The 27,040-nt window shown below is 40.3% G+C and overlaps 1 protein-coding gene across 1 annotated transcript; it reads left to right on the top strand.

The window, feature by feature from the left end:
- The first annotated feature begins 24,563 nt into the window (after window positions 1-24,563).
- LOC133246937 (olfactory receptor 2A7-like) lies at window positions 24,564-25,502 on the top strand. The gene has a single exon (XM_061415480.1). It carries the CDS (start codon window positions 24,564-24,566, stop codon window positions 25,500-25,502), a length of 939 nt encoding a protein of 312 aa, XP_061271464.1.
- The last annotated feature ends 1,538 nt before the right edge of the window (window positions 25,503-27,040 follow it).

The raw sequence follows: 27,040 nt of genomic DNA on the forward strand, positions 1-27,040 counted from the left end.
CTTGTAGGGGCCACTGAGAAACATCGCAAACATTCCAACTTTTTATAGCTATAAAGAGATTGTAGCATGTCAGGCAAACACCAGGTAGAGCAAGTCAGTACAGGCTTCAGAAAAAAAAAATTGGACAAACCTCTTTAACTGAGAATATACATAAACCAATTCAGAGAAGTTGCATCCACAGACAAGCCTAGGGGGTCCCCAGAGTCTCTAGGAGAGCTTATTGCTGAAGATCTTTCACTTCTCAAAGTTAGTCAATAGACTGGGAGAAGTAGCTGTGTTTCCAAACGCCCACATCTCAGCTAAATTTCACAAGATATAAAGTGAAACAGGGAAAACATGGACCAATTAAAGGAGCAAACTAAATCTCAAGAAACTATCCCTAACGAAATGTAGATATGAGTCACCTGGCGAAAATCCAGAATCATCATCCTAACAATATTGAATAATCTATAAAACATATAGACAACCTAATGAAGAAAATGATACATGAATGAAATGAAAATATCACAGAGAGATTAAAAACTGTAAGAAGAACAAAACATAAATTCTGGGACTGGGTTGAAAAATTGATTAAAGGGGTTCAAGAGAGAAATTAGGAACTGGTTGGAGACTGATGAAAACAAGACACAACATGCCAAAAATGTGTGGCTGCAAAAGCGGTACTAAGAGGTTAGTTTTCAGTAACATATCCTCATGCCTTTGAAAAAAGAAAAGATTGAAAATCAACATCCTTATTTTACATCTGAACTAGAAACAGAAGAAAAATCAACCCCAATATGGCAGAAATAAGAAAGTAATAAATATTGGAGCATATATAAGCAAAGTAGAGAATAGAAAACAGCCAACTGGTAGAAAAAGAAGTCAATGAAACTAAGAAATGGTATCTTGAGAAATTAAAAATATTAATTAATTAGAAATTAAAATATTAATATTAATTTATTAAGTATTAGTTAATTTAATATTAATTAAAATTAAAGTATTAATTAATTGATTAATTTAATTTTATCTAAACTGAAAGAAAAGGAGATATATGTAGGATATTCAGATACTTAGAAACATGAAGTCGAATTGTGGTTACAAGTGACTAGGAGACAAGAATGAGAAGTTATTTAATTGGTACAGAGTCACAGTTTGAGGTGGGAAAGTTCTGGAGATGGATATTGATGATGGCTCCATGCAGTGTTACTGACAATATCACTGAAGTGTATATTTTAAATTGTTAGAAGACAAGTTCAAGAAGGAAGACTGGTAAGACCCTGGCTTATCTCCCATGAACATTATCAAAGCTAAAACTACATATAAAAGAGCTCTCTTTGAGAACAAACTAAAGTAAAAGAACAACTTTTGTACAACCATGAATACAAAAGAAAAAAAAAATCCACATCAAACATGTAGAAGAGGAAGAGAAGCAGTCTAGTTGGGACCCACACACCCATTGGGCATCCTGGAAGGGGAGGAGGTTATCCCAAGATGGGCATCCTCCCCAAGGACCAAGGAGTTCAAGCACCATGTTGGGTACCCCAGCCCTGGGGCCCAGCACTAGCAAGACAAAATGCTTTTGCTGGTTTTGAAACCAGTGAGGCTTATAACTGAGAGAGCCCAAGGGCTGCTGGAAATCTAAGTTTCCCTGTTAAAGGGTGTACGCATGGACTTGCTTCCTCCCAGGTCCTGTGCAGAAACAGCAAGATGAAAAGTGCCTGCTGCTATGGCCAGCTGGCCAAGACCACCCCGGTGGGCCCCACCCCCCAGCCCACATGGACTGTAGCTCTAGCCCCTCTGGCTCTGGCCATATATCTCACTAAGGCAGTGGCCACCAACACCTCTGCCCCCAGGAGAAGCAGCAGCTCTCCTCAGGCTCCAGCCCCAGCCACTCCATCTTTGGTCACACTCCCAGTCAAGGTAGTGGCGATGAGCACACACTGGTGGCTCTCATCAGATAAAGGCTCCAATCTCTCTGGCTCCAGCTCTACAGCCACCAAAATGGTTATTTCACTGTGACCCAGGAGAAGCCTCAGCCCACGACGAATCCTAAGTCTAGTCCCCCTAGCAGCTCACCGCTCACTGAAACAGGGGCTCCCAGTGTCCCTCAAAAGGGCCTCAGCCTATGTCAGACTCTAGCTCCAGCCCCACCCAGCCCTGGCTCCAGTTCTGACCCCTACAAGTGGAGGCCCCAGCAGGCCCTGAAAAAAGCCTCAGCCCAGACTACATAAGGAGTCTCCCACACAAGACATGCCTTTAAGACTGAGATAGGAAATGATTCTGCCTAATTTGAAAGACAAAGTCAAACAAAATGAGAAGACAAAGAAATATGTTCCAAATGAGAGAACAAGATGAAAAACCAAAGGAAACATTAAAGACATGGAGATAAATACTTACCCCAAAAAAGAATTCAAACACTCATCATAAAAATGGTCATTGAGCTCAGGAATAGAATACAGGAACACTGTGAAAACTTTAAAAAAAAAAAAAAAAGAATAATATAAGAAATACAAATCAGAGCTGGAGAACACAATGCCTGAAATAAAAAATACACTAGAAGGAATCAACAGCACATTAGCAAATAGATTAGGTAATATAGATGCATAAGTGATCTGCAAGGTTGATTGAGAAATCACTCAGCAGAACAAAAACAAAGATAATTAAATCAGGATAGTTTAAGGGACCTGTGAAACAACAATATCTATACTAACATTTGCATTATAGGAGTCTCAGAAGGTGAAGAGAGAAAGGGGTAGAAAATGTACTTGATGAAATAATGGCTGAAACATTCCCTAACCTAAAGGAACTAGATATACAGGTCCAGGTAACACAGAGCAATATACACCAAGACATGATTTTTCAGCAGAGACTTTGCAGGCCAGAAGGGAGTGGCATTATATAATGTGCTGAATAAAAACCCCTATGACCAAGGATACTCTACCCAGCAAGGTTATCATTGATTTGAAGAAAAGAGTTTCCTAGGCACACAAAAACTGAGTTCATCACTACTGAACCAACCTTATAAGAAATGTTCAATGGCCCTCAAGTGAAAACTAAAGACCATAACAAGAAATAAGAAAATACATGTATGAAAAATCTCCCTGATGGAGGTAAATACACAGTAAAGACAGTGTATCAACCACTCAAACAAGGTAGTGTAAAACTTGAGAGACAGAAGCTATAAAATCAACTGTAATTAAAATAATCAGTTAAGGGATGTGAAAAAAGAAACATGTAAAATATGATACCAAAAGACAAAACTTGTGAGAAATGTAGTAAATATGTAGAACCTTTAAAAAGTTTAAACTTGAACAGCTATAAATATACATATTGAAACATTTATATTATATAAAATTTTACACATATATATAGAGAAATGAAAATACCTTTTAAAAAAATAACAGAAAATGAGTAACAAAATGGCAGTAGTTATATACGTCAACGGGCTTCCCTGGTGGCTCAGCTGGTAAAGAATCTGCCTGCAATGTGGAAGACCTGGGTTCAATATCTGGGTTGGGAAGATACCCTAGAGAAGGGAATGGTTACCCACTCCAGTATCCTGGCCTGGAGAATTCCATGGACTGTATAGTCTATGGGGTCACAAGAGTCAGACACGACTGTGTGGCTTTCAGTAGCATGTACTTATCAATAATCACTTTAACTGTAAATGGACTAAATGCTCCAGTGAAAGGACATAGGATGGCTCAATGGATTGAAAAGCAGAAAACAAGCAAAAAAAAAAAAAAAGAGAGAGAGAAAAGAAAACCACAAACAGCAAAAAAAAAAAAAAAAAAAAACACACCAATCTATATGCTACTTACAAGACATCCGGAACGGAACTAAACACACACAAGGAATGAAAACAAGGAGATATCCCATGCAAATGGAAATGAAAAGAAAGCCTGGGTAGCAATACTCATATCAAACAAAATAGACTTTTTAAAACAATCTATAACAAAAGACATTAAATTAAGAAGACAGAAATCATTTCAAACATGTTTTCTGACTACACAGTATTAAACTAGAAATAAATTAGAACTAGAACTAGAGTTAAACTATAACACTGGAAAAGATACAAATGTAAGGAGACTAGACAACATGATACTAAAAAGGATGCTACCAAAGGATCAACTTAAAAAAAAAAAGAAATTTATAAAATATGAAAAGAGAAACACAGCTTTTCAAAATCTATGGAACACAGCAAAAGCAGTTAAAAAAGAATACAGGGCTATGTCAAGAAACAAAAATCTCAAGCAATCTTAACTTTACAGCTAAAGGAGTTAGAAAAAGAATGATAGATGTCCCTGGTGGCTCAGTCGTAAAGAATCCACCTGTAATGCAGCAGTGAAGAAAGTGAAAGTTGCTCAATTGTGTCTGACTTGTTGCGACCCCTGGACTGTACAGTCCATGGAATTCTCCAGGACAGAATACTGGAGTGGGTAGTCTTTCCCTTCTCCAGGGGATCTTCAAAACCCAGGGATTGAACCCAGGTCTCCCCCATTGCAGGTGGATTCTTTACCAGCTGAGCCACAAGGGAAGCCTTGAGCTTCTGCTTTGGCTTCTACACCAAAGCCTTTGACTGGGTAGATCACAATAAACTGCAAGGATGCAGCACAAGCTGGAATCAAGATTGCTGGGAGAAATATCCATAATCTCAGATATGCAGATGACACCACCCGCATGACAGAAAGTAAAGAAGAACTAAAGAGCCTCTGGATGAAAGTGAAAGAGGAGAGTGAAAAGCTTGGCTTAAAACTCAACATTCAGAAAACTAAGATAATGGTATCTGGTCCCATCACTTCATGACAAAAAGATGAGGAAACAATGGAAACAGTAAGAGACTTAATTTTGGGGGCTTCAAAATCACTGCAGATGGTGACTGTAGCCATGAAATTAAAAGACACTTACTCCTTGGAAGAAAAGCCATTACCAACCTAGACAGCATATTAAAAAGCAGAGATATTCCTTTGCCAACAGAGGTCCGTCTAGTCAAAGCTATGGTTTTTCCAGTGGTCATGTATGGATGCGAGAGTTGGACTGTGAAGAAAGCTGAGCACCAAAGAATTGATGCTTTTGAACTGTGGTGTTGGAGAAGACTCTTGAGAGTCCCTTGGACTGCAAGGAGATCTGACCAGTCCATCCTAAAGGAAATCAGTCCTGAATATTCTTTGGAAGGACTGATGTTGAAGCTGAAGCTCCAATACTTTGGCCACCTCATGTGAGGAACTGAGTCATTGGAAAAGACCCTGAAGCTGAGAAAGATTGAAGGTGGGAGGAGAGGAGGACAACAGAGGATGAGATGGTTGGATGGTATCGCTGACTCGATGGACATGAGTTTGAGTAAGCTCCAGGAGTTCATGATTGACAGGGAAGCCTGGAGAGCTGCAGTCCATGGGGTTGCAAAGAGTCAGACATGACTGAACAACTGAACTAAATGCAGGAGTCGCTGGTTCTATCCCTAGGTTGAGAAGATCCCCTGGAGAAGGAAATGGCAACCCACTCCAGTATTCTTGCCGGGAGAATTCCATGGTCAGAGGAGCATGACTGTCCATGAAGTCACAAAGGTGTTGGATACGACTTCACAACTAAACAGCAAAAAACCTCAAAGTTAGTGGAAGGAAATAATAAAGACCAGAGTGGAAATTAATGACATGGTTACCTAATAAATTAGTAAATAAAAGAGATCAATGAAACTAAAGCTGGTTCTTTGAAAACATAAACTCAATAGACCTTTAGCCAGATTCATCATGAAAAAAAGAAAGAGGGCTTAAATGAATAAAATCAGAAATTAAAGAGAAGTTTCAACTGATATCACTGAAAAGCAAGTAACTATAAGGGGATACTACAAACCATTATACACCAACAAAGTGGGTAACCTAGAAGAATTGAAAATTGCTAGAAATAGCTTTCCAAGCCTAAATCTGGAAGAAATAGGACAGTTTCACAGGTCAATTACTACTAATGATGTTTTATGAGTAATAAAAGCTCCCCCAAAACAGAAGTCTGGGACCAAAGGGCTTTACACACAAATTCTACCAAATATTTAAAGAAGGGTTAATATCGATACTTCTCCACCTATTCCAAAAAATTGAAAAGCAGGAAACTTTTCAAATTTCAAAAAATTGAAAAGGGTTTCCCCAATAGCTCAGTTGGTAAAGAATCCACCTGCAGTGCAGGAAACCTGAGTTTGATTCCTGGGTCAGGAAGGTCCCCTGGAGAGGGGATAGGCAACCCAGTCCAGGTTTCTTGGGCTTCCCTTGTGGCTCAGCTGGTAAAGAATCCGCCTGCAATGCAGGAGGCCTGGGTCCAATCCCTGGGTTGGGAAGATCCCCCAGAGAAGGGAAAAGCTTCCCACTCCAGTATTCTGGCCTGGAGAATTCCATGGAGTCACAAGTCAGACACGACTGAGCGACTTTCACTTTCACTTAATACCCATCCTTCTCCAGCTATTCCCAAAAATTGAAAAGGAAGAAACACTTTCTAATTCATTCTACCAGGTCAGCAATACCCTGATACCAACTCCATATAAAAATACTTCAACAAAATAAAATAAAAATTACAAACCATTATCCATGATTAATATAGATGAGAAATCCTCAACTAATGAATTCAGTAATACATAAAAAATCATACATCATGATCAAGTAAGATTTATTTCAGGGATGTAAGAAAGATACAGTATCTACAAATGTATCAACATGAGACACCACATTAACAAATCAGATGTCATTTTGTTAATGACATGAGATGACATGGTCATCTCAATAGATGCAAGCAAAGCACATAACAAAATTCAACATCCTTTCATGACAAAAACTCTAAGCAAGACTGATATAAAGGGAATATACATCAACAAAATAGAGGCCATTTATAACAAATGCCTGGTGAACATCACACTCAATGGTGAAAAGCTGAAATCTTCTCTTAAGATCAGGAAGAAGACAAGACTCTCACCATGTCTGTTTAACATAGTACTGGAAGGCTTACACTCCACAATCGAAAAAGTTATAAAATGCATCTATATTGGAAAGAAGTAAAACTGTTGCTGTTTGAGATGATGTGATAATATATACAACTCTAAAGACTCCAGCAAACAACTATTAGAATGAATAAATGAATTTAATAAAATTTCAGGATGAAAAATTAATATGCACTAGTCTGTTAAATTTCTGTACACTAATAATGAGCTATCAGAAATAGAAATCAAGAAAAAATCCCATTTATAACTGCATCAAAAAGAATAAAATACCTAGGAATAAATTTAACCAAGAAGGGGAAAGATGTGTACTCCAAAAACTATGAACATTAATGAAAGAAACTCAAGATGATAGAAATAAAATGAAAGATATTCCATGTTCATGGATTAGAAGAATTAATACTATTAAAATGTTCATATTACCCAAAGTGGTCTACAGATGCAATGCAATTCTTCAAACAACATGGTATTTTTCATGGAACTAGAACAAATAATTCAAAATTAGTATGGAACCACAAAAGATCCCCAAAAAGTCAAGCCAGCCTTGAGAAAGAAAAGCTAAACTGGAGATAATCACATTTCTGTCTTCAGATTATACTACAAAGTTATGATAATCAAAGCGCTATGGTACTGGCACAAAAACAGGCACACAGATCAATGGAACAGAATAGAGAACCCAAATATAAACCTGCACACACATGGCCAAGTTATTACCAAGGAAGCAATAATATAAAATAAAGAATATCGATCTCTTCAATAAGCAGTATTGGAGAAACTGTCCAACTGCATGCAAAAGAATTAAGCTGGACTACTTCCTCATACCATATGCAAAAATAAATTCAACATGCTTTAAAGACTTAAATGTGAAACCAGAAACCATCAAAGTCATAGAAGAAACTGTAGGCAGTAAGCGTTTTGAAATAAGTCTTAATATTATTTTTTGAATCTGTCTCCTCAGGCAAGTAAAGCAAAAGTAAAAATAGATAAATACCCATTCACAATAAAGAACTTTTACAAAGTAAAGCATCACCAACTGAAGAGCAAATTATTGAATGGGAGGAAATATTTGGCAAACAATATTTCAGATAAAAGGTTAATATCCAAAACATATAAAGAACTCATATAACTCAACATAAAAAATAAACAATATGATTAAAATATGAGCAGAGAACCTTAATTCTAGTTTTTTCCCAAAGAAAACATACTGATGACCAGCAGACATATAAAAAGATACTTCACATCACAGGGAAATACAAAACAAAACCACAATGGGGTATCACCTCACAACTGTCAGAGTGACTGTCATCAAAAAGATGAGAAATAACAGGTGTTAGTGAGGATCTGAAGAAAAGGGAACCCTGGTACAGTGTTTGTGGGAATGTAAATTAGTGCAGGCACCATGGTAAACAGTATGGAGTTTCTTCATAAAATTAGAAATAGAACTACCATGCCGTTCAGCAGTCCCACTGCTGGAGATTTACCCAAAGAAAAGGAAAACATTAATTCAAAAAAATATGTGCACCCAAATGTTTATAGCAGCATAGTAGGTACAATCGATATGAGATGAAAACAATGCTCATTGACAGGTGAACAGATAAAGAAGATACAGTGTGTATATATACAATGGAATATTACTCAGGAATATGGAATGAAATTTTGCCATTTGCAGCAATGTGAATAGAACCCAGAGATTATTATGAAGAGTGAATAAGTCATAGAAAGACATCTTCCATGACATCTTAGATGTCACTTCCATCTAAAGAAACAAAGCAAATATGTAGAACAAAACAGAAGCAGACTCACAGATACAGGCTTCGGGTAGAACCAGGTGTAAGGCAGGGCTTTCCTTCCGCTTGGTCACTGTCACCACCCTGTCAGGGACAAGGTCAACTTCCACACTGCTGGCGCAGGAGCGCTGGGGGAGCTGATTCAATTCACTTTGGGTGTGTGCTCTTCCTGTACCCAACAACTCCTTGCCCCAGAGGGGAGCACTGCTGGAGCACGAGGGGCTGGTGGGGGTATTCTAAGGCACCATGAGGGTCCTGACAGGCCATTGCAGTCTGATCACCATCAGAAATCCAAATTATCTCTGATGGATGACCCGTGTAATCGTCCTTGGTCATGGCAACCCTCACTTTGGTGCTGGAGCGTTTGCTTGGCTCAGGCTGGGCCAGGCACCTCCCTGGTCTCAGGAACCAGTCAGATCACTCATTTGGTTTTAATCTATTCTTTCTGCACTTCTTCGGGAGCAAGCAGAGTTCAGGTGTCCCCTGGGCCATCAAACAACCAAGGGGGCCTGTCTTCACTTTGTCAGACCCCAGAGCCCAATATGCGGTTCTAATAGCTCACTCACAAGGGAGGGTCTCCACTAATGCAATTTGCCATTTCCTCTGAGTTCCCTCCCAAGGGTGTGGGTCCTGGTATTGCTTCTCTGCCCTTCCTGTCTGATTCCGTATGGATCTTTCTTGCAGTTTTGGTTGTACAGGAGTCTTTCTGCTAGTCTCTAGTTAGTTTTTACTGAGAGTTGTTCCACACGTAGATGTATATTTGACGTGTTTGTGGGAGGAGGTAAGTTCTCTGTCTTCTTACTCTACCATCTTGATTTGAGTTCCAATAGACTCTACTGCACTTTTAGGTTTATAGAAAATTTGAGTGCTAAACTCAGAGTTCTGTATATTCCCTCATTCTTCCCCAGTTTCTCACATTGTTACTATCCTGCAATGTGTGTGGTATATTTGTTAACACTGATGTGCCAATATTGGTACATTATTAGCAAAATTTCATAGCTAATTTTATTTTTTTAATATAAATTTATTTATTTTAATTGGAGGATACAGGATGCTTGGGGCTGGTGCACTGGGATGACCCATAGTTAATTTTAGAGTTCACTCTTTGTGTTATATATTCCATCAGTTTTGACAAATGTATCATGACATATATCCACCACTATAAAACCATACAGAATAGCTTCACAGCCCTACAGATCTGCTATGTCTCACCAATGCATTCCATTTTCTCTCCCCCAAATCCCTGACAACCACTGATCTTTTAAATACCTCCATCAGATCAGTCGCTCAGTCATGTCCGACACTTTGCGACCTCATGGACTGCAGCATGCCAGGCTTCCCTGTCTATCACCAACTCCCACAGCTTGCTCAAACTCATGTCCATCGAGTTGGTGATGCCATTCAACCCTTTCATCCTCTGTCGTCCCCTTCTTCTCCTGCCTCAATCGTTCCCAGCATCAGGGTCTTTTCCAGTGAGTCAGTTCTTTGCATCAGGTGGCCAAAGTATTGGAGCCCCAGCATCAGTCCTTCCAAAGAATATTTAGGACTGATCTCCTTTAGGATGAACTGGTTGGATCTCCTTGCAGTCCAAGGGACTCTCAAGAGTCGTCTCCAACACCACAGTTCAAAAGCATCATTTCTTCAGTGCTCAGCTTTCTTTATAGTCCAACTCTCACATTCATACATGACTACTGGAAAAACCATAGCCTTGACTAGATGGACCTTTGTTAGCAAAGGAATGTCTCTGCTTTTTAATATGCTGTTAAGGTTGGTCAGAGCTTTTCTTCCAAGGAGCAAGCATCTTTTCATTCCATGGCAGCAGTCACCATCTGCAGTGATTTTTGAGCCCCCAGAATAAAGTCTCTCGCTGTTTCCATTGTTTCCCCATCTGTTTGCCATATCTCCGTAGTTTTACCTTTTCTAGAATGTGATATAGTTGAAATCTGCCAATGTATATAGCATTTTCAATTTGACTTCTTTTACCCAGCAATATTCATTTAAGCTTTCTCCATATTTGGGGGACTTAATTATTATTTGGGAATAATATCACAGATAAAATAATATATGGGTGTACAGTTTGTTTATCCATTCACCTGTTGAAGGACATCATTTTTACTCCCAAGTAAAAATGATAATTGTTCATAGTGTTGCTATAAACATTTGTTTGCAGGGTTTGTGTGGACATGTTTTCACCCCCTATGAATGAATGAAAACCAAGTAGGGTGATTAGTAGTTCATATAGTACGAGTATGTTTACTTTTTAAAGAAACTATCAAACTGCCTTCCAAACTGACTGTACCAGGTTTCAGTGAATGAAAATTAAGTCTCTGAATAATGGATAAAAATTCCTTTTGATCCACGTCTTAAACAGTGTTTGATGTTGTCCATGTTTGGATTTTAGCCATTCTCCTAGGTCTATAGAGATAGCTCATTGTTATTTTAATTTGCAATTCCCTGATGACATGGATGTGGAGTATCATTTCATATGGTTATTTACTGCCTGTATGTTTTCTTTAAAGGGATGTCTGTTAGGGACTTTGGCCCATTTTTAAATTGAGTTTTTTGTTTTCTTATTGTGTTTTTTAGGATTCTTTTTTATTTTGGAATCAAGTCATTTTTCCAGTATGTGCAAAGATTTTCTCCAGTCTTCGATCAATATTTAAAACTTTTTCACAGTGTCTTTCAAAAAGCAAAAGCTTTTTTATTTTATTTTAATGAAGTGCAGGTTATCAATTATTTAAAATGATGAAGCATTTTTCGTTTTTTAGTTTCGTTACATTTTAGCAAAACTATATAGGACCAAGTGTAATGTACTATGAATTGTGATATTTGCCTCAGGTTGTAGTCTTTGAAATGTTTGAAAATCTTCTTAAAATCTGTTATAATATGTCTGCTCCTGAGTTTCATCCAAATATTTCCTGCACAGACAAACACAGGCAATCTCTGTTTTCCTCCAGGGAGAAATTCAGGAAAATTTTTTCTCTCAGGAAAGGTGTAATGACTAATGGGGCCCCTGGAAAACCTAAATTCTCAAGAGAGTTATGAGAATTGTTTGTTTTGAACTGATGGGTAAAATACAAACTTTGGTAGGTCTCAAACAGTACATTTAGTATCAATAAGGTTATACTGTATAGCAAAAGGAATTGTATTCAATCCCCAGGGATAAACCATAATGAAAAATAACATTTAAATAAAGGATTTATGTGTGTGTAACTGAGTCACTTTTCTGTACAACAGATATTGACACAACATTGTAAATCAACTATCAGATCAGATCAGTCGCTCAGTCCTGTCCAACTCTTTGAGACCCCATGAATCACAGCACACCAGGCCTTCCTGTCCATCACCAACTCCCGGAGTTCATTGAGACTCACGTCCATCGAGTCAGTGATGCCATCCAGCCATCTCATCCTCTGTCGTCCCCTTCTCCTCCTCCCCCCAATCCCTCCCAGCAACAGAGTCTTTTCCAATGAGTCAACTCTTCGCATGAGGTGGCCAAAGTACTGGAGTTTCGGCTTTAGCATCATTCCTTCCAAAGAAATCCCAGGGCTGATCTCCTTCAGAATGGACTGGTTGGATCTCCTTGCAGTCCAAGGGACTCTCAAGAGTCTTCTCCAACACCACAGTTCAAAAGCATCAATTCTTCGGCGCTCAGCCTTCTTCACAGTCCAACTCTCACATCCATACATGACCACAGGAAAAACCATAGCCTTGACTAGATGAACCTTTGTTGGCAAAGTAATGTCTCTGCTTTTGAATATGCTATCTAGGTTGGTCATACTTTCCTTCCAAGGAGTAAGCGTCTTTTAATTTCATGGCTGCAGTCACCATCTGCAGTGATTTTGGAACCCAGAAAAATAAAGTCTGACTTTTTTTTTCCACTGTTTCCACTGTTTCCCCATCTATTTCCCATGAAGTGGTGGGACCAGATGCCATGATCTTCGTTTTCTGAATGTTGAGCTTTAAGGCAACTTTTTAACTCTCCTCTTTCACTTTCATCAAGAGGCTTTTGAGTTCCTCTTCACTTTCTGCCATAAGGGTGGTGTCATCTGCATATCTGAGGTTATTGATATTTCTCCCGGCTTGTGATTCCAGCTTGTGTTTCTTCCAGTCCAGCATTTCTCATGATGTACTCTGCATATAAGTTAAATAAACAGGGTGACAATATACAGCCTTGACGAACTATACTTCAGTTTAAAAAAGAAAAAAAACAACCTTTGCTCCCATAAGTGCAGACAGCAACATTTTTATCATTCTCCAACATCATCAGAAAGTGAAGTAAACATTTTTAACCCTGGAATTTCTCACTACAGAAAGTGAAAGTGAAAGCATTAGTTGCTCAGTCCTGTCCAACTCTTTGTGACCCCGTGGCTGATCCACCAGGGATATTAAAAGAAGGAACAGTCTACCTTCTGTGGGATTGTCTCTAGGTTAAAGCAGACTCTTAAGGTAACAGCCTACCCCTAAAACCATCATGTGTAGCTGAGATCTGTCTGCCCTGGTAGGTGGTTTGGGATAAGGATTATTGCATTAGGATGAGGGCTATGGTGAGAGGAAAATTATGTCCTGGGTGTCTAACTTTCTGAGCCAGAGTTTGTATTCACTGCAACGGGATTGGCAAATAAAGATGTTCTCATGGGGAGTTCTTTTTAGCTGAGCTGTGAACATGAGCCTCTTGGATCTGGTTCCCATCTTTCTCCACATCACTTCCAATAATGTGATTAAGGATGGAGGCCAGAGCTGGCACTAATGTAAGGAGACAAAGAAAATGAGAGCCTCCTTGCCCAGGCTGTGACCTCTACATGTGATTCTCTGAACTCAGCCACAGACGGAAAAGACTTTTTAGGACTATGCTAAATACTTTGTTCTTCCTTTATAAATCTGGTTTTAAATATTTGCTACATACAATTCAATTCACTTCAGTTCAGTCGCTTAGTCATGTCTGACTCTTTGCAACCCCATGGACTGCAGCACACCAGGCCTCCCTGTCCATCACCAACTCCTGGAGTTTACTCAAACTCATGTCCATTGAGTTGGTGATGACAACCAACCATGTCATCCTCTGACATCCCCTTTTCCTACCACCTTCCATCTTTCCCAGCATCAGGGTATCTTCAAATGAGTCAGTTCTTCACATCAGGTGGCCAAAGTATTGGAGCCCAGCATCAGTCCTTCCAATGAATATTCAGGACTGATTTCCTTTAGGATGTACTGGTTGCATCTCTTTGCAGTCCAAGGGACTCTCAAGAGTCTTCACCAATGCGACAGTTCAAAAGCATCAATTATTTGGTGCTCAGCTTTCTTTATAGTCCAACTCTCACATTCATACATGACTACTGGCAAAACCATAGCTTTGACTAGACGGAAACATTACTTTGTCAGCAAAGTAATGTTTCTGCTTTTTAATTTGCTGTCTCAGATCAGATCAGTTGCTCAGTCGTGTCTGACTCTTTGCGACCCCATGAATCGGAGCACGCCAGGCCTCCCTGTCCATCACCATCTCCCAGAGTTCACTCAGACTCATGTCCATCGAGTCAGTGATGCCATCCAGCCATCTCATCCTCTGTCATCCCCTTCTCCTCCTGCCCCCAATCCCTCCCAGCATCAGGGTATTTTCCAATGAGTCAACTCTTCGCATGAGGTGGCCAAAGTACTGGAGTTTCAGCTTTAGCATCATTCCTTCCAAAGAAATCCCAGGGCTGATCTCCTTCAGAATGGACTGGTTGGATCTCCTTGCAGTCCAAGGGACTCTCAAGAGTCTACTCCAACACCACAGTTCAAAAGCATCAATTCTTCAGCGCTCAGCCTTCTTCATAGTCCAACTCTCACATCCATACATGACCACAGGAAAAACCATAGCCTTGACTAGACAAAATTTTGTTGACAAAGTAATGTCTCTGCTTTTGAATATGCTATCTAGGTTGATCATACTTTCCTTCCAAGGAGTAAGCGTCTTTTAATTTCATGGCAGTCACCATCTACAGTGATTTTGGAGCCCAGAAAAATAAAGTCTGACACTGTTTCCACTGTTTCCCCATCTATTTCCCATGAAGTGAGGGGACCAGATGCCATGATCTTCGTTTTCTGAATGTTGAGCTTTAAGCCAACTTTTTCACTCTCCTCTTTCACTTTCATTAAGAGGTTTTTGAGTTCCTCTTCACTTTCTGCCATAAGGGTAGTGTCTTCTGCATATCTGAGGTTATTGATATTTCTCCCGGCAATCTTGATTCCAGCTTGTGCTTCTTCCAGTCTAGCATTTCTCATGATGTACTCTGCATATAAGTTAAATAAGCAGGGTGACAATATACAGCCTTGACGTCCTCCTTTTCCTGTTTGGAACCAGTCTGTTGTTCCATGTCCAGTTCTAACTGTTGCTTCCTGACCTGCATACAAATTTCACAAGAGCAAGATCAGGTGGTATGGTATTCCCATCTCTTTCAGAATTTTCTACAGTTTATTGTGATCCACACAGTCAAAGGCTTTGGCGTAGTCAATAAAGCAAAAATAGATGCTTTTCTGGAACTCTCTTGCTTTTTCCATGATCCAGCGGATGTTGGCAATTTGGTCTCTGGTTCCTCTGCCTTTTCTAAATCCAGCTTGAACATCTGCAATTTCACGGTTCACATACTGCTGAAGCCTGGCTTGGAGAATTTTGGGCATTACTTTACTAGCGTGTGAGATGAGTGCAATTGTGTGGTAGTTTGAGCATTCTTTGGCATTGCCTTTCTTTGGGATTGGAATGAAAACTGACCTTTTCCAGTCCTGTGGCCACAGCTGAGTTTTCCAAATTTGCTGACATATTGAGTGCAGCACTTTCACAGCATCATCTTTCCGGATTTGGAATAGCTCAACTGGAATTCTATCACCTCCACTAGCTTTGTTCGTAGTGGTGTTTTCTAAGGCCCACTTGACTTCACATCCAGGATGTCTGGCTCTAGGTCAGTGATCACACCATCATGATTATCTGGGTCGTGAAGATCTTTTTTGTACAGTTCTTCTGTGTATTCTTGCCATCTCTTCTTAATATCTTTTGCTTCTGTTAGGTCCATACCATTTCTGTCCTTTATCGAGTCCATCTTTGCATGAAATGTTCCCTTGGTATCTCTCATTTTCTTGAAGAGATCTCTAGTCTTTCCCATTCTGTTGTTTTCCTCTATTTCTTTCTTTGATCGCTGAAGAAGCCTTTCTTATCTCTTCTTGTTATTCTTTGTAACTCTGCATTCAGATGTTTATATCTTTCCTTTTCTCCTTTGCTTTTCACTTCTCTTCTTTTCACAGCTATTTGTAAGGCCTCCACAGACAGCTATTTTGCTTTTTTGCATTTCTTTTCTATGGGAATGGTCTTGATCCCTGTCTCCTGTACAATGTCATGAACCTCATTCCATAGTTCATCAGGCACTCTATCTATCAGATCTAGGCCCTTAAATCTATTTCTCACTTCCACTGTATAATCATAAGGGATTTGATTTAGGTCACACCTGAATGGTCTAGTGATTTCCCCTACTTTCTTCAATTTAAGTCTGAATTTGGCAATAAGGAGTTCATGGTCTGAGCCACAGTCAGCTCCTGGTCTTGTTTTTGCTAACTGTATAGAGCTTCTCCATCTTTGGCTGCAAAGAATATAATCAATCTGTTTCAGTGTTGACCATCTGGTGATGTCCATGTATAGAGTCTTCTCTTGTGTTGTTGGAAGAGGGTGTTTGTTATGACCAGTGCATTTTTTTTGGCAAAACTCTATTAGTCTTTGCCCTGCTTCATTCCATATTCCAAGGCCAACTTTGCCTGTTATTCCAGGTGTTTCTTGACTTCCTACTTTTGCATTCCAGTCCCCTATAATGAAAAGGACATCTTTTTTGGGTGTTAGTTCTAAAAGGTCTTGTAGGTCTGCATAGAACTGTTCAACTTCAGGTTCTTCAGCATTACTGGTTGGGGCATAGACTTGGATTACTGTGATATTGAATGGTTTGCCTTGGAAACGAACAGAGATCATTCTGTCATTTTTGAGATTGCATCCAAGTACTGCATTTCGGACTCTTTTGTTGACCGTGATGGCCACTCCATTTCTTCTGAGGGATTTCTGCCCGCAGTAGTAGATATAATGGTCATCGGAGTTAAATTCACCCATTCCAGTCCATTTGAGTTCACTGATTCCTAGAATGTCGACGTTCACTCTTGCCATCTCTTGTTTGACCACTTCCAATTTGCCTTGATTCATGGACCTGACATTCCAGGTTCCTATGCAATATTGCTCTTTACAGCATCGGATCTTGCTTCTATCACCAGTCTCATCCACAGCTGGGTATTCTTTTTGCTTTGGCTCCATCCCTTCATTCTTTCTGGAGTTATTTCTCCACTGATCTCCAGTAGCATATTGGGCACCTACTGACCTGGGGAGTTTCTCTTTCAGTATCCTCTCATTTTGCCTTTTCATACTGTTCATGGTGTTCTCAAGGTAAGAATACTGAAGTGGTTTGCCATTCCCTTCTCCAGTAGTCCACATTCTGTCAGATCTCTCCACCATGACCCACCCATCTTGGGTTGCCCCACGGGCATGGCTTAGTTTCATTGAGTTAGACAAGGCTGTGGTCCTAGTGTGATTAGATTGACTAGTTTTCTGTGAGTATGGTTTCAGTGTGTTTGCCCTCTTGCAACACCTACCATTTTACTTGGGTTTCTCTTACCTTGGGTGTGGGGTATCTCTTGACGGCTGCTCCAGCAAAGTGCAGCCATTGCTCCTTACCTTGGACGAGAAGTATCTCCTCACTGCCGCCCTTCCTGACCTTCAACGTGGGATAGCTCCCCTAGGCCCTCCTGGGCCCGAGCAGCCACGGCTCCTTGGACGTGGGGTTGGTCCCCCCGGCCACCGCCCCTGGCCTCGGGCTTAGGGGCATGAGGTAGCTCCTCCCGCCCGCCGCCCCTGGCCTCGGGCTTAGGGCCATTGGGTATCTCCTCCCGGCCGCTGCCCCTGACCTCGGACATGGGGTAACTCCTCTGGACCGCTGCCCTTCGGACATGGGGTCCTCCTGGCTTCTGCCCCTGACCTCAGATGTGGGGTGGCTCCTCTAGGCCGTGCTTAGCATGCCGGTCGCAGCCGCCTGCCTTTTCCTCACTGCTGCTGCTACTACTGCTAAGTCACTTCAGTCATGTCCAACCCTCTTCCTGTCTCTTGGATCTATTCCCACCAAGATTTTGTCCTCAGCATTCCACTGAAATTTGCTGTCTGGGTTAGTCATAACTTTTCTTCCAAGGAGCAAACGTTTTTTAATTTCATGGCTGCAGTCACTATCTCAGTGATTTTGGAGCCCAAAAAGATAAAGTCTGTTACTGTTTCCCCAACTATTTGTCATGAAGTGATGGGCCCAGATGCCATGATATTAGTTTTCTGAATGTTGAGCTTTAAGCCAACATTTTCACTCTCCTCTTTTACATTCATCAAGAGGCTCTTTAGTTCTTTGTTTTCTGCCATAAGGATGGTGTCATCTGCATATCTGAGGTTATTGATATTTCTCCTGGCCATCTTGATTCCAGCTTCTGCTTCATCCAGCCCAGCATTTCTCATGATGTACTCTGCATATAAGTTAAATAAGCAGAGTGACAATATACAGCCTTGACATATTCCTTTCCCAATTTGGAATCAATTTGTTGTTGATTTGGAATCAAATCTGTTGTTCCATGTCCAGTTCTAACTGTTGCTTTCTACCTGCATACAGATTTCTCAAGAGGAAGGCCAGATGGTCTGGTATTCCCATTTCTTTACAATTTTCCACAGTTTGTCATGATCCACACAGTCAAAGGTTTGACATAGTCAATAAAGCAGAAATAGATGTTCTTCTGGAGCCCTCTTGCTTTTTCGATGATCCACCAGGTGTTGGCACTTTGACCTCTGGTTCCTCTGCCTTTTCTAAATCCAGCTTGAACATCTGGAACTTCATGATTCACATACTGTTGAAGCCTGGCTTGGAGAATTTTGAGCATTACTTTACTAGCATGTCAGATGATGACCATTATATCTACTAATGTGGGCAAGAATCCCTTAGAAGAAAAGGAGTAGCCATCATAGTCAACAAAAGAGTCTAGAATGCAGTATTTGGATGCAGTCTCAAAAATGACAGAATGATCTCTGTTAATTTCCAAGGCAAAACATTCAATATCACAGTAATCCAAGTCTATGCCGTGACCAGTAATGCTAAAGAAACTGAAGTTGATTGGTTCTATGAATACCTATAAGACCTTCTAGAACTAACACCCAAAAAACACATCCTTTTCATTACAGGGTACTGGAATGCAAAAGTAGGAAGTCAAGAAACACTTGGAGTAATAGAATTTGACTTTGGAGTACAGAATGAAGCAGGGAAAAAGTTAACAGAGTTTTGCCAAGAGAATGCACTGATCATAGCAAACACCTTGTTCCAACAACACAAGAGAAGACTCTATACATGGGCATCACCAGATGGTCAACACCAAAATCAGGTTTACATTCTTTGCAGCTAAAAATGGAGAAGCTCTGTGGTCAGCAGAAAAAAGACTGGGAACTGACTGTGTTCAGACTTAAATTGCAGAAAGTAGGGAAAACCATTAGACCATTCAGGTATGACCTAAATCAAATTCCTTATGATTATACAGTGCAAGTGAGAAATAGATTTAAGGGATTAGATCTGATAGACAGAGTGCCTGAAGAAATATGGATGGAGGTTTGTAACATTGTATAGGGGACAGGATTCAAAACCATCACTAAGAAAAAGAAATGCAAAAGAGCAAAATGGCTGTCTGAGGAGGACTTATAAATAGTTGTAAAAAGAAGAGAAGCCAAAAGCAAAGGAGAAAAGGAAAGATATACCCATTTGCATGTAGAGTTCCAAAGAATAGCAAGGAGAGATGAGAAAGCCTTCCTCAGTGATCAGTGCAAAGAAATAGAGGAAAACAATAGAATGGGAAAGACTAAAGATCTCTTCAAGAAAATTAGAGATACCAAGGGAATATTTCATGCAAAGATGGGCAAAATAAGGACAGAAAAGATATAGATCTAACAGAAGCAGAAGATAATAAGAAGAAGTGGCAAGAATACACAGAAGAACTATACAAAAAAGATATTCATGATCCAGATAATCATGATGGTGTGATCACTCACCTAGATCCAGACATCCTGGAATGTGAACTCAAGTGGGCCTTAGAAAGTATCACTACGAACAAAACTAGGGGAGGTGATGGAATTCCAGTTGAGCTATTTCAAATCCTAAAAGATGATGCTGTGAAAGTGCTGCACTCAATATGTCAGCAAATTTAGAAAACTCAGCAGTGGCCACAGGACTGGAAAAGGTCAGTTTTCATTCCAATCCCAAAGAAAGGCAATGCCAAAGAATGCTCAAACTACTGCACAATTGCACTCATCTCACAGGCTCTATAGGGAATGCCTACAAATCATTAAGAGAGAGAGAAAAAAAAAAAAAAACTCAAAAGATGGGCAAAAGATTTGAATAAAGGCTTAATACAAAAGGTTAGCCAAAGGTCAATGAGCATATGATAATGTGTTCAATACAATTAGTCATCAATAAAATGTAAATAAAATCACAGAGATATATCACATTAATTAAAATTACAAAATTAATATCAACTGTTGGTGGGAATGTAAAATGATAAAACCACACTGGAAAACTGGCAATATTTGCTATTAATAAAAAGAGCATGTGCCTATCCTATGGTTTGGCAAGTCTATTTCTTGGCATACACCCAGTGAAAACAAGTGTACAAATATTCATAGAAACTTAAGTCACAATAACCAAAAATTAAAAAGAACCCAAATATCCATGAAGAGTAGGATAGACAAATGAATTTTGGAATGTTCCAGACCTCCACATCACCTGTATCACTGATGCCTCCCTCTAATGTGTGTGCGTGCACACACATGCATGTGAAAAATCTCCAAGAGATTTCCTACAACCAGTTGATAGTTTAGGAAGAAGGGCTTGATACAAGGATGGTTTGACTTGTTATATTGGTGCAATATATGTAACACTCAGGTGTGGGGCCTTAAAGGTAATTAGAGTAAATTTGTCATTGCCCATAGCTAGCCATTCAACTATTCATCTACCTTGTGGAGAGAGAAGTTTCCTGAGATGAGAACATTCACGGTCTCCTGGACAATGGCAAATGGGTTGACTGGTTGGTCATGGACCTGGAAGGAGCACAGTTGGGATACCGGGTGAATGGAGGTGTGGGAAAAAGATGTGAGATAGCACACAAAGTATCTGAATCTGTGCATTGCACACTCATGCCAACCAAAGACATCATTGCAGAAGAGGCATTAATCAACCAGGTGTAGGATGACTCAGTAGATGTCGGGCAGCCTCTGCTTTGGCCTCTCCACTGACTGTACAGTGAGCACACAACTGCAGTAAGCAATGCGATGGGGGCTTTGCGTGAATATAACAGCATAGGCTGCCTCTCACCAAGGCTGCTCTACTGTGCTGAATATCTGCTCTGTTGGCAGCAAAGCCCAATGCTGAGCCCTCAATATGGTACCTTCCTCTTAAGGGGACCAGTAAGTCAACTGATTGGAGAAGGAAATGGAAACCCACTCCAGTATTCTTGCCTGGGAAATCCCATGGACAGAGGAACCTGGCATGAGGTTGCAAGAGTTGGACATAACTTAATGACTAAACCACCACTGCCACCAAGTCAGTGATTGCGTACTGAATCCTTCCACCCTATATAGAGCAATGATCCATTGGGTTGCAGATGATATCAATCACAACTATGAATTTCCCTTTCTTGTTCATAGTATCTTGATCAGTACCTCCACTGAGCGCTATTAGATCATGTGATTTCAGATATATATAATATCACCTCAGTCCAATATTCTCATTTCACAGCAAAGGAGTGACAAAGGGCAAATGGCCAAGGAATCAACTGGTTCCAATAAATATTGTTATTCATTGCAGACACAGAGGCTGAAGCTCCAATACTTTGGAGATAGAGGATGAGACCGTTGGATGGCATCACTGACTCAATGCACAAGAGTTTCAGCAAACTCCAGGGGATAGTGAAGAACATAGGAGCATGGCATGCTGCAGTCCATGGGGTTGCAAGGAGTCAGACAGGACTTAGTGACTGAGTAACAACAATACATATTGTATTACTCAGACCTTGTAGATCAGATAAAAATTGTAACCTGACATGCAGATTTGGAGTACTGGGTTGTTGATAACACTCTGAAGAATTGGAATACTGCTCTTCAGTATATACTGATAGTAGTATATGCCTACTCTGACAGGTAGAATACATGTGCCCCACCATAAGGATAAAGAGGACAGGAGTTGGTCCTCTACTTTTATAGAGCTTACATTTTCCATGAGGACAGCACCAGAAATTATCAATAGCTTTTCAAAAGTAAACTTCATCAGCCCTTGCACTTTACTCATTCATCCTCCAGACAGATCCACAAGCTGTAGGGCACATCCAACATGAAACCCTAACAAGGATGCCCATACATTTCCAGATCGGTGCTCAAGGGTGTAGGTTCCGAGTTGCTATCTAAAATGATGTGATGATTAAGACTTTTTTATTCTACTACAAGATTCACCATAGCTGCAAAATGAGACCAAGTACACGAAAAGAAATACAGCTTCAGGAATTACTGTCGAGTTTCTGTTTCACTATCAGATAATAAGCAAGAATCAATCTCTGCCTCTCCCAAGTGCCTCTTGTATGTTTGGGAGCTGGACCGACATAAAAATTCATGAACCATAACAAATTCCTGTATTGGGGTAGCAGTGATATTCATGGGGTAGCCAGAGAGTGAGAGTTGGACCATAAAGAAGGCTGAGCACTGAAGAATTGATGTTTTTGAACTGTGGTGCTGGAGAAGACTCTTGAAAGTGCCCTTTGGATTGCAAGGAGATCAAATCAGTTAATAATAAAGGAAATCAACCCTGAGTATTCACTGGAAGGACTGATGCTGAAGCTCCAATAATTTGGACATATGCTATGAATAATTTGGCTGCTATGAGACAACTCATTGGAAAAGTCCAACTCATTGGACTGATGCTGGGAAAGATTGAGGGCAAGAGGAGAAGGGGGAGACAGAGGATGAGGTGGTTGGATGGCATCACTGATTCAATTGACATGAGTTTAAGCAAACTCCAGGAGATAGTGAAAAACAGGAAAGCCTGGTGTGCTGCAATTCATGGGGTCACAGATTTGGCTATGACTTAGTGTCTGAACAACAACAACCAGAACATAACTTAATATGTGTGTATTCTTTTTGTTATTAAGGTATTACCTTAATACCCTAATTAGAGTTTCTTAACCTCTAAAGATCTTGCTATTTCTCCTGTTTCCTCAGAGACTACAAATCCTCTTCCATCTCAGAACGGGGGCAGTGGTTGGCTTCTGTGTGCCTCTATAGGGAGCACAGTGGTATAAGTGAAACCTACTGTGCCCTACATAAACCCTCATGACAATTGGGAAAGAGCCCTGTGGATATTATAAATGAATAAAGCTTTCTCTTCTCTTAGGCAGCATGAGTAACCAAGGTCCTTTTTCGGCAGTCCTCAGAGGAGGAGCAAGTCTTTCAGAATTGTCAGGAAATTTAGTTATACCAGGTATGTTTGCTTTTTTCTGCATGAAGGTGTTGTGGGGTCCATACAACATTCATCTCTAGACACACAAGTTTCTTAATTGCCTTTGTGCTGCTGCTGCTGCTGCTAAGTTGCTTGAGTCGTGTCCGACTCTGTGCGACCCCATAGATGGCAGCCCACCAGGCTCCCACATCCCTGGGATTCTCCAGGCAAGAACACTGGAGTGGGTTGCCATTTCCTTCTCCAACGCATGAAAGTGAAAAGTGAAAGTGAAGTCATTCAGTCGTGCCCAACTCTTTGCGACCCCATGGACTGCAGCTCACCAGTCTTCTCTGTCTATGAGATTTTCCAGGAAAGGATACTGGAGTGGGTTGCTATTTCCTTCTCCTGGGGATTGTCCCAACCCAGGCATCAAACCCCGGTCACCTGTACTGCTGGCAGATTGTTTTACTGAGTGAGCTACAAGGGAAGCCCCTATATATCAATAATGAGTCCTAATCTAATGAAATTATTGATTTTGTTTTTATGTTTAGATAAACAGCACAGTACAAATCTATTTAGTAATTCATATAAATATTCATCTGAATATTGTGAAAAACTCAATGTGAAAGAACAGATTGTAGGCTGAAAACAGGTTTTTACACTTGAACAAGCGGAGATTTCATGCAATATTAGTTGTGGAGGTAACCACTTAGATGCAGAAGTGAAAAGTGTGTCTCAACAGGCAGGCAAGTGGTTAATTGCTACTGGTGTATGTAGGAAAATGGTATGTCTGCCCTTAGTATGCACTGTCCTTGATAAACTCTTCTAACTCAAAATTTGATGTATTGCAGCTTAAGGACATTAGCATGTATATCAGGTAAGGGTCATAGTTTCTGGGAAAAAATACGGATAACATTAATATAAGCAAAGAATAGAATTTATTTCAATGATATGAGATAGTTCACTGAATGAAACGAAAACTCTATATTTGATTAATATGTGGCAACATACTTATTTTGAAAATTTAGCCTCTTAAAAACTTAACAAGAAAGAAAATATATGTATATATGTGTTTATGTATATGTATACATTTTAGGATTACCAAATATATTATTTAAAATTTCATTTAAAAACACAATAACTCACCAAAAGTGTTTCTGAATACATTTTTACACCACAGAAAGGTATAAGGTGACATAGCTCTCTTTTAAGAGACTTCTCTTTAACCCTGGACATTAACTCAGTTCCTTCTGTCATAGGGCTATGGGAGACAATATGTCCTCTGTCACTGAGTTCATCCTACTTGGATTTCCTGTTGATACAAGGACTCAGATGCTCCTCTTTGGGCTCTTCTCCCTGTTCTATGTCCTCACCCTGCTGGGGAACGGGGTCATCCTGGGGCTCATCTCACTGGACCCCAGACTGCACACCCCCATGTACTTCTTCCTCTCACACCTGGCCATCGCTGACATGGCCTACGCCTGCAGCACAGTGCCCCAGATGCTGGCCAATCTCCTGAGTCCAGCCAAGCCTGTCTCCTTTGCTGGCTGCATCACACAGACCTTTCTCTTCTTGACATTTGCGATCACAGAATGTCTTCTCCTGGTGGTGATGTCCTATGATTGGTATGTGGCCATCTGCCACCCCCTCTGGTATTCAGTCATCATGAGCTGGAGAGTCTGCGTCATGCTGGTGGTGACTTCCTGGACCATTGGAGTCCTTCTGTCTTTGGTTCATCTAGTGTTACTTATGCCCTTACCCTTCTGCATGGCCCAGAAAATCGATCATTTCTTCTGTGAAATCATGGCTGTTCTCAAACTTGCTTGTGCAGACACACACATCAATGAGCTTATGGTATTGGCTGGAGCAGTTTATGTGCTAGTGGGACCCTTCTCCTCAGTTATAATCTTGTATGTGTGCATCTTGTGTGCCATCCTTAGACTCCATTCAGGGGAAGGGCATAGCAAAGCCTTCTCCACCTGCTCATCTCACCTCTGTGTGATCAGACTCTTATATGGCACAGCCATTATCATGTATGTTGGACCCAGATATGGGAACCCCAAGGAACAGAAGAAATGTCTTCTCCTGTTTCACAGCCTTTTCAACCCCATGCTCAATCCCCTTATCTATACTCTTAAGAATTCAAAAGTTAAGAATGCCATGAAGAGAGTGCTGGGAAGAGAGAGTTTTATGAAAAGATGATCGCATCAGTGTTGACAATGACCTAGGAGGATATTATTTCAAAAGCTCTCAAGCCCAACCCCTCATAAGATTATTTGAGATGCTTATTAAAAATAGAGTAAATCTCCTGACCCACCATTAGATCACTGATTTAGTAGATGTGGGAAGTATTTTAGAAAACTGGATTTTTGAATATTATCACTATCCAAATATTACCAATAGCAATTTATGATGCTATTGAATGTTATAGACCAATATTTGAAAGTCACAGATGTAGAATAACACGCTTTATAATTTCTTCATCAAGCTATGTTCCAGCCCCGTATCCCCCGAAACGTTTTCCTCAAATCATGCAGTATTTGTCTTTCTGTGTCTCATTTATCTCACTAAGCAGAATGCCCTCCAGGTCCGTTCATGTCACAAATGTCAGGATTCCCTTCTTTTTGTGGCTGAACACACACACACTCTCTACTTCTTATCCTCTCATCTGCTGGTGAACACTTGGGTGGTTTCCTTTCCTTGACTATTGTGAGTAATGCTGGTATGAACATGGGGGCACAGATAACTTTTTGAGTTAGTGTTCTTTATTTTCCTTTAGATAAATGCCCAGGAGAAATTGCTAGATCATATGGTAATTCCATTTTTATTTTCAGGGAAAACTTTTATATTGTTTTACACAGTAACTGTAACAATTTTCACTTCTACCAACAGTGTAAAAGGGTTCCCTTTTCTTCACATCTTTGTCAACATTTGTCATCTTTTATCTTTTTGATCATAACCATTCTAACAGGCATGATGTGATATGTCACTGTGATATTGATTTGCATTTGTCTGATATTGAGTGATACTGAGTAATGTTTCAGGTCCCTTTGGCTATCTGTATGTATTCTTTGGGAAAATGTCCATTCAGATTCTTTACTCACATTTAGATTGGATTACTGGCAACAAAGGTCCATCTAGTCACGGTTATGGTTTTTCCAGTAATCATGTATGGATGTGAGAGTTGGACTATAAAGAAAGCTGAGTGCCGAAGAATTGATGATTTTGAACTGTGGTGTTGGAGAAGACTCTTGAGAGTCTCTTGGACTGCAAGGAGATCCAACCAGTCCATCCTAAAGGAGATCAGTCCTGGGTGTTCATTGGAGGGACTGATGTTGAAGCTGAAACTCCAATACTTTGGCCACCTGATATGAAGAGCTGACTCATTTGAAAAGACCCTGATGCTGGGAAAGATTGAAGGCAGGAGGAGAAGGGGATGACAGAGGATGAGATGGTTGGATGGCATCACCAACTCAATGGACATGAGTTTGGGTAGCCTCCGGGAGTTGGTGATGGACGGGGAGGCCTGGCATGCTGCAGTTCATGGGGTCACAAAGAGTCGGACATGACTGAGTGACTGAACTGAACTAATTAGTTTTTTTGCTGCTGAGTTGTATGTGGTTTTTTAAATATATATTTTGAATATTAACCCCTTGTTCAATATATATGGTTTGCAAGTATCTTTTCCCATGCCTTATGTTGTCTTTTCATTGTGTTAATCTTTTTATTTCTTTGCTGTG

This window comes from Bos javanicus, chromosome 4, assembly GCF_032452875.1.
Source record: "Bos javanicus breed banteng chromosome 4, ARS-OSU_banteng_1.0, whole genome shotgun sequence".
Classification (NCBI taxonomy): domain Eukaryota; kingdom Metazoa; phylum Chordata; class Mammalia; order Artiodactyla; family Bovidae; genus Bos; species Bos javanicus.

What these genes read in the sequence shown, in the direction of transcription:
- LOC133246937 (XM_061415480.1), top strand. Translation starts at nt 24,564, where the DNA reads ATGGGAGACAATATGTCCTCTGTCACTGAGTTCATCCTACTTGGATTT.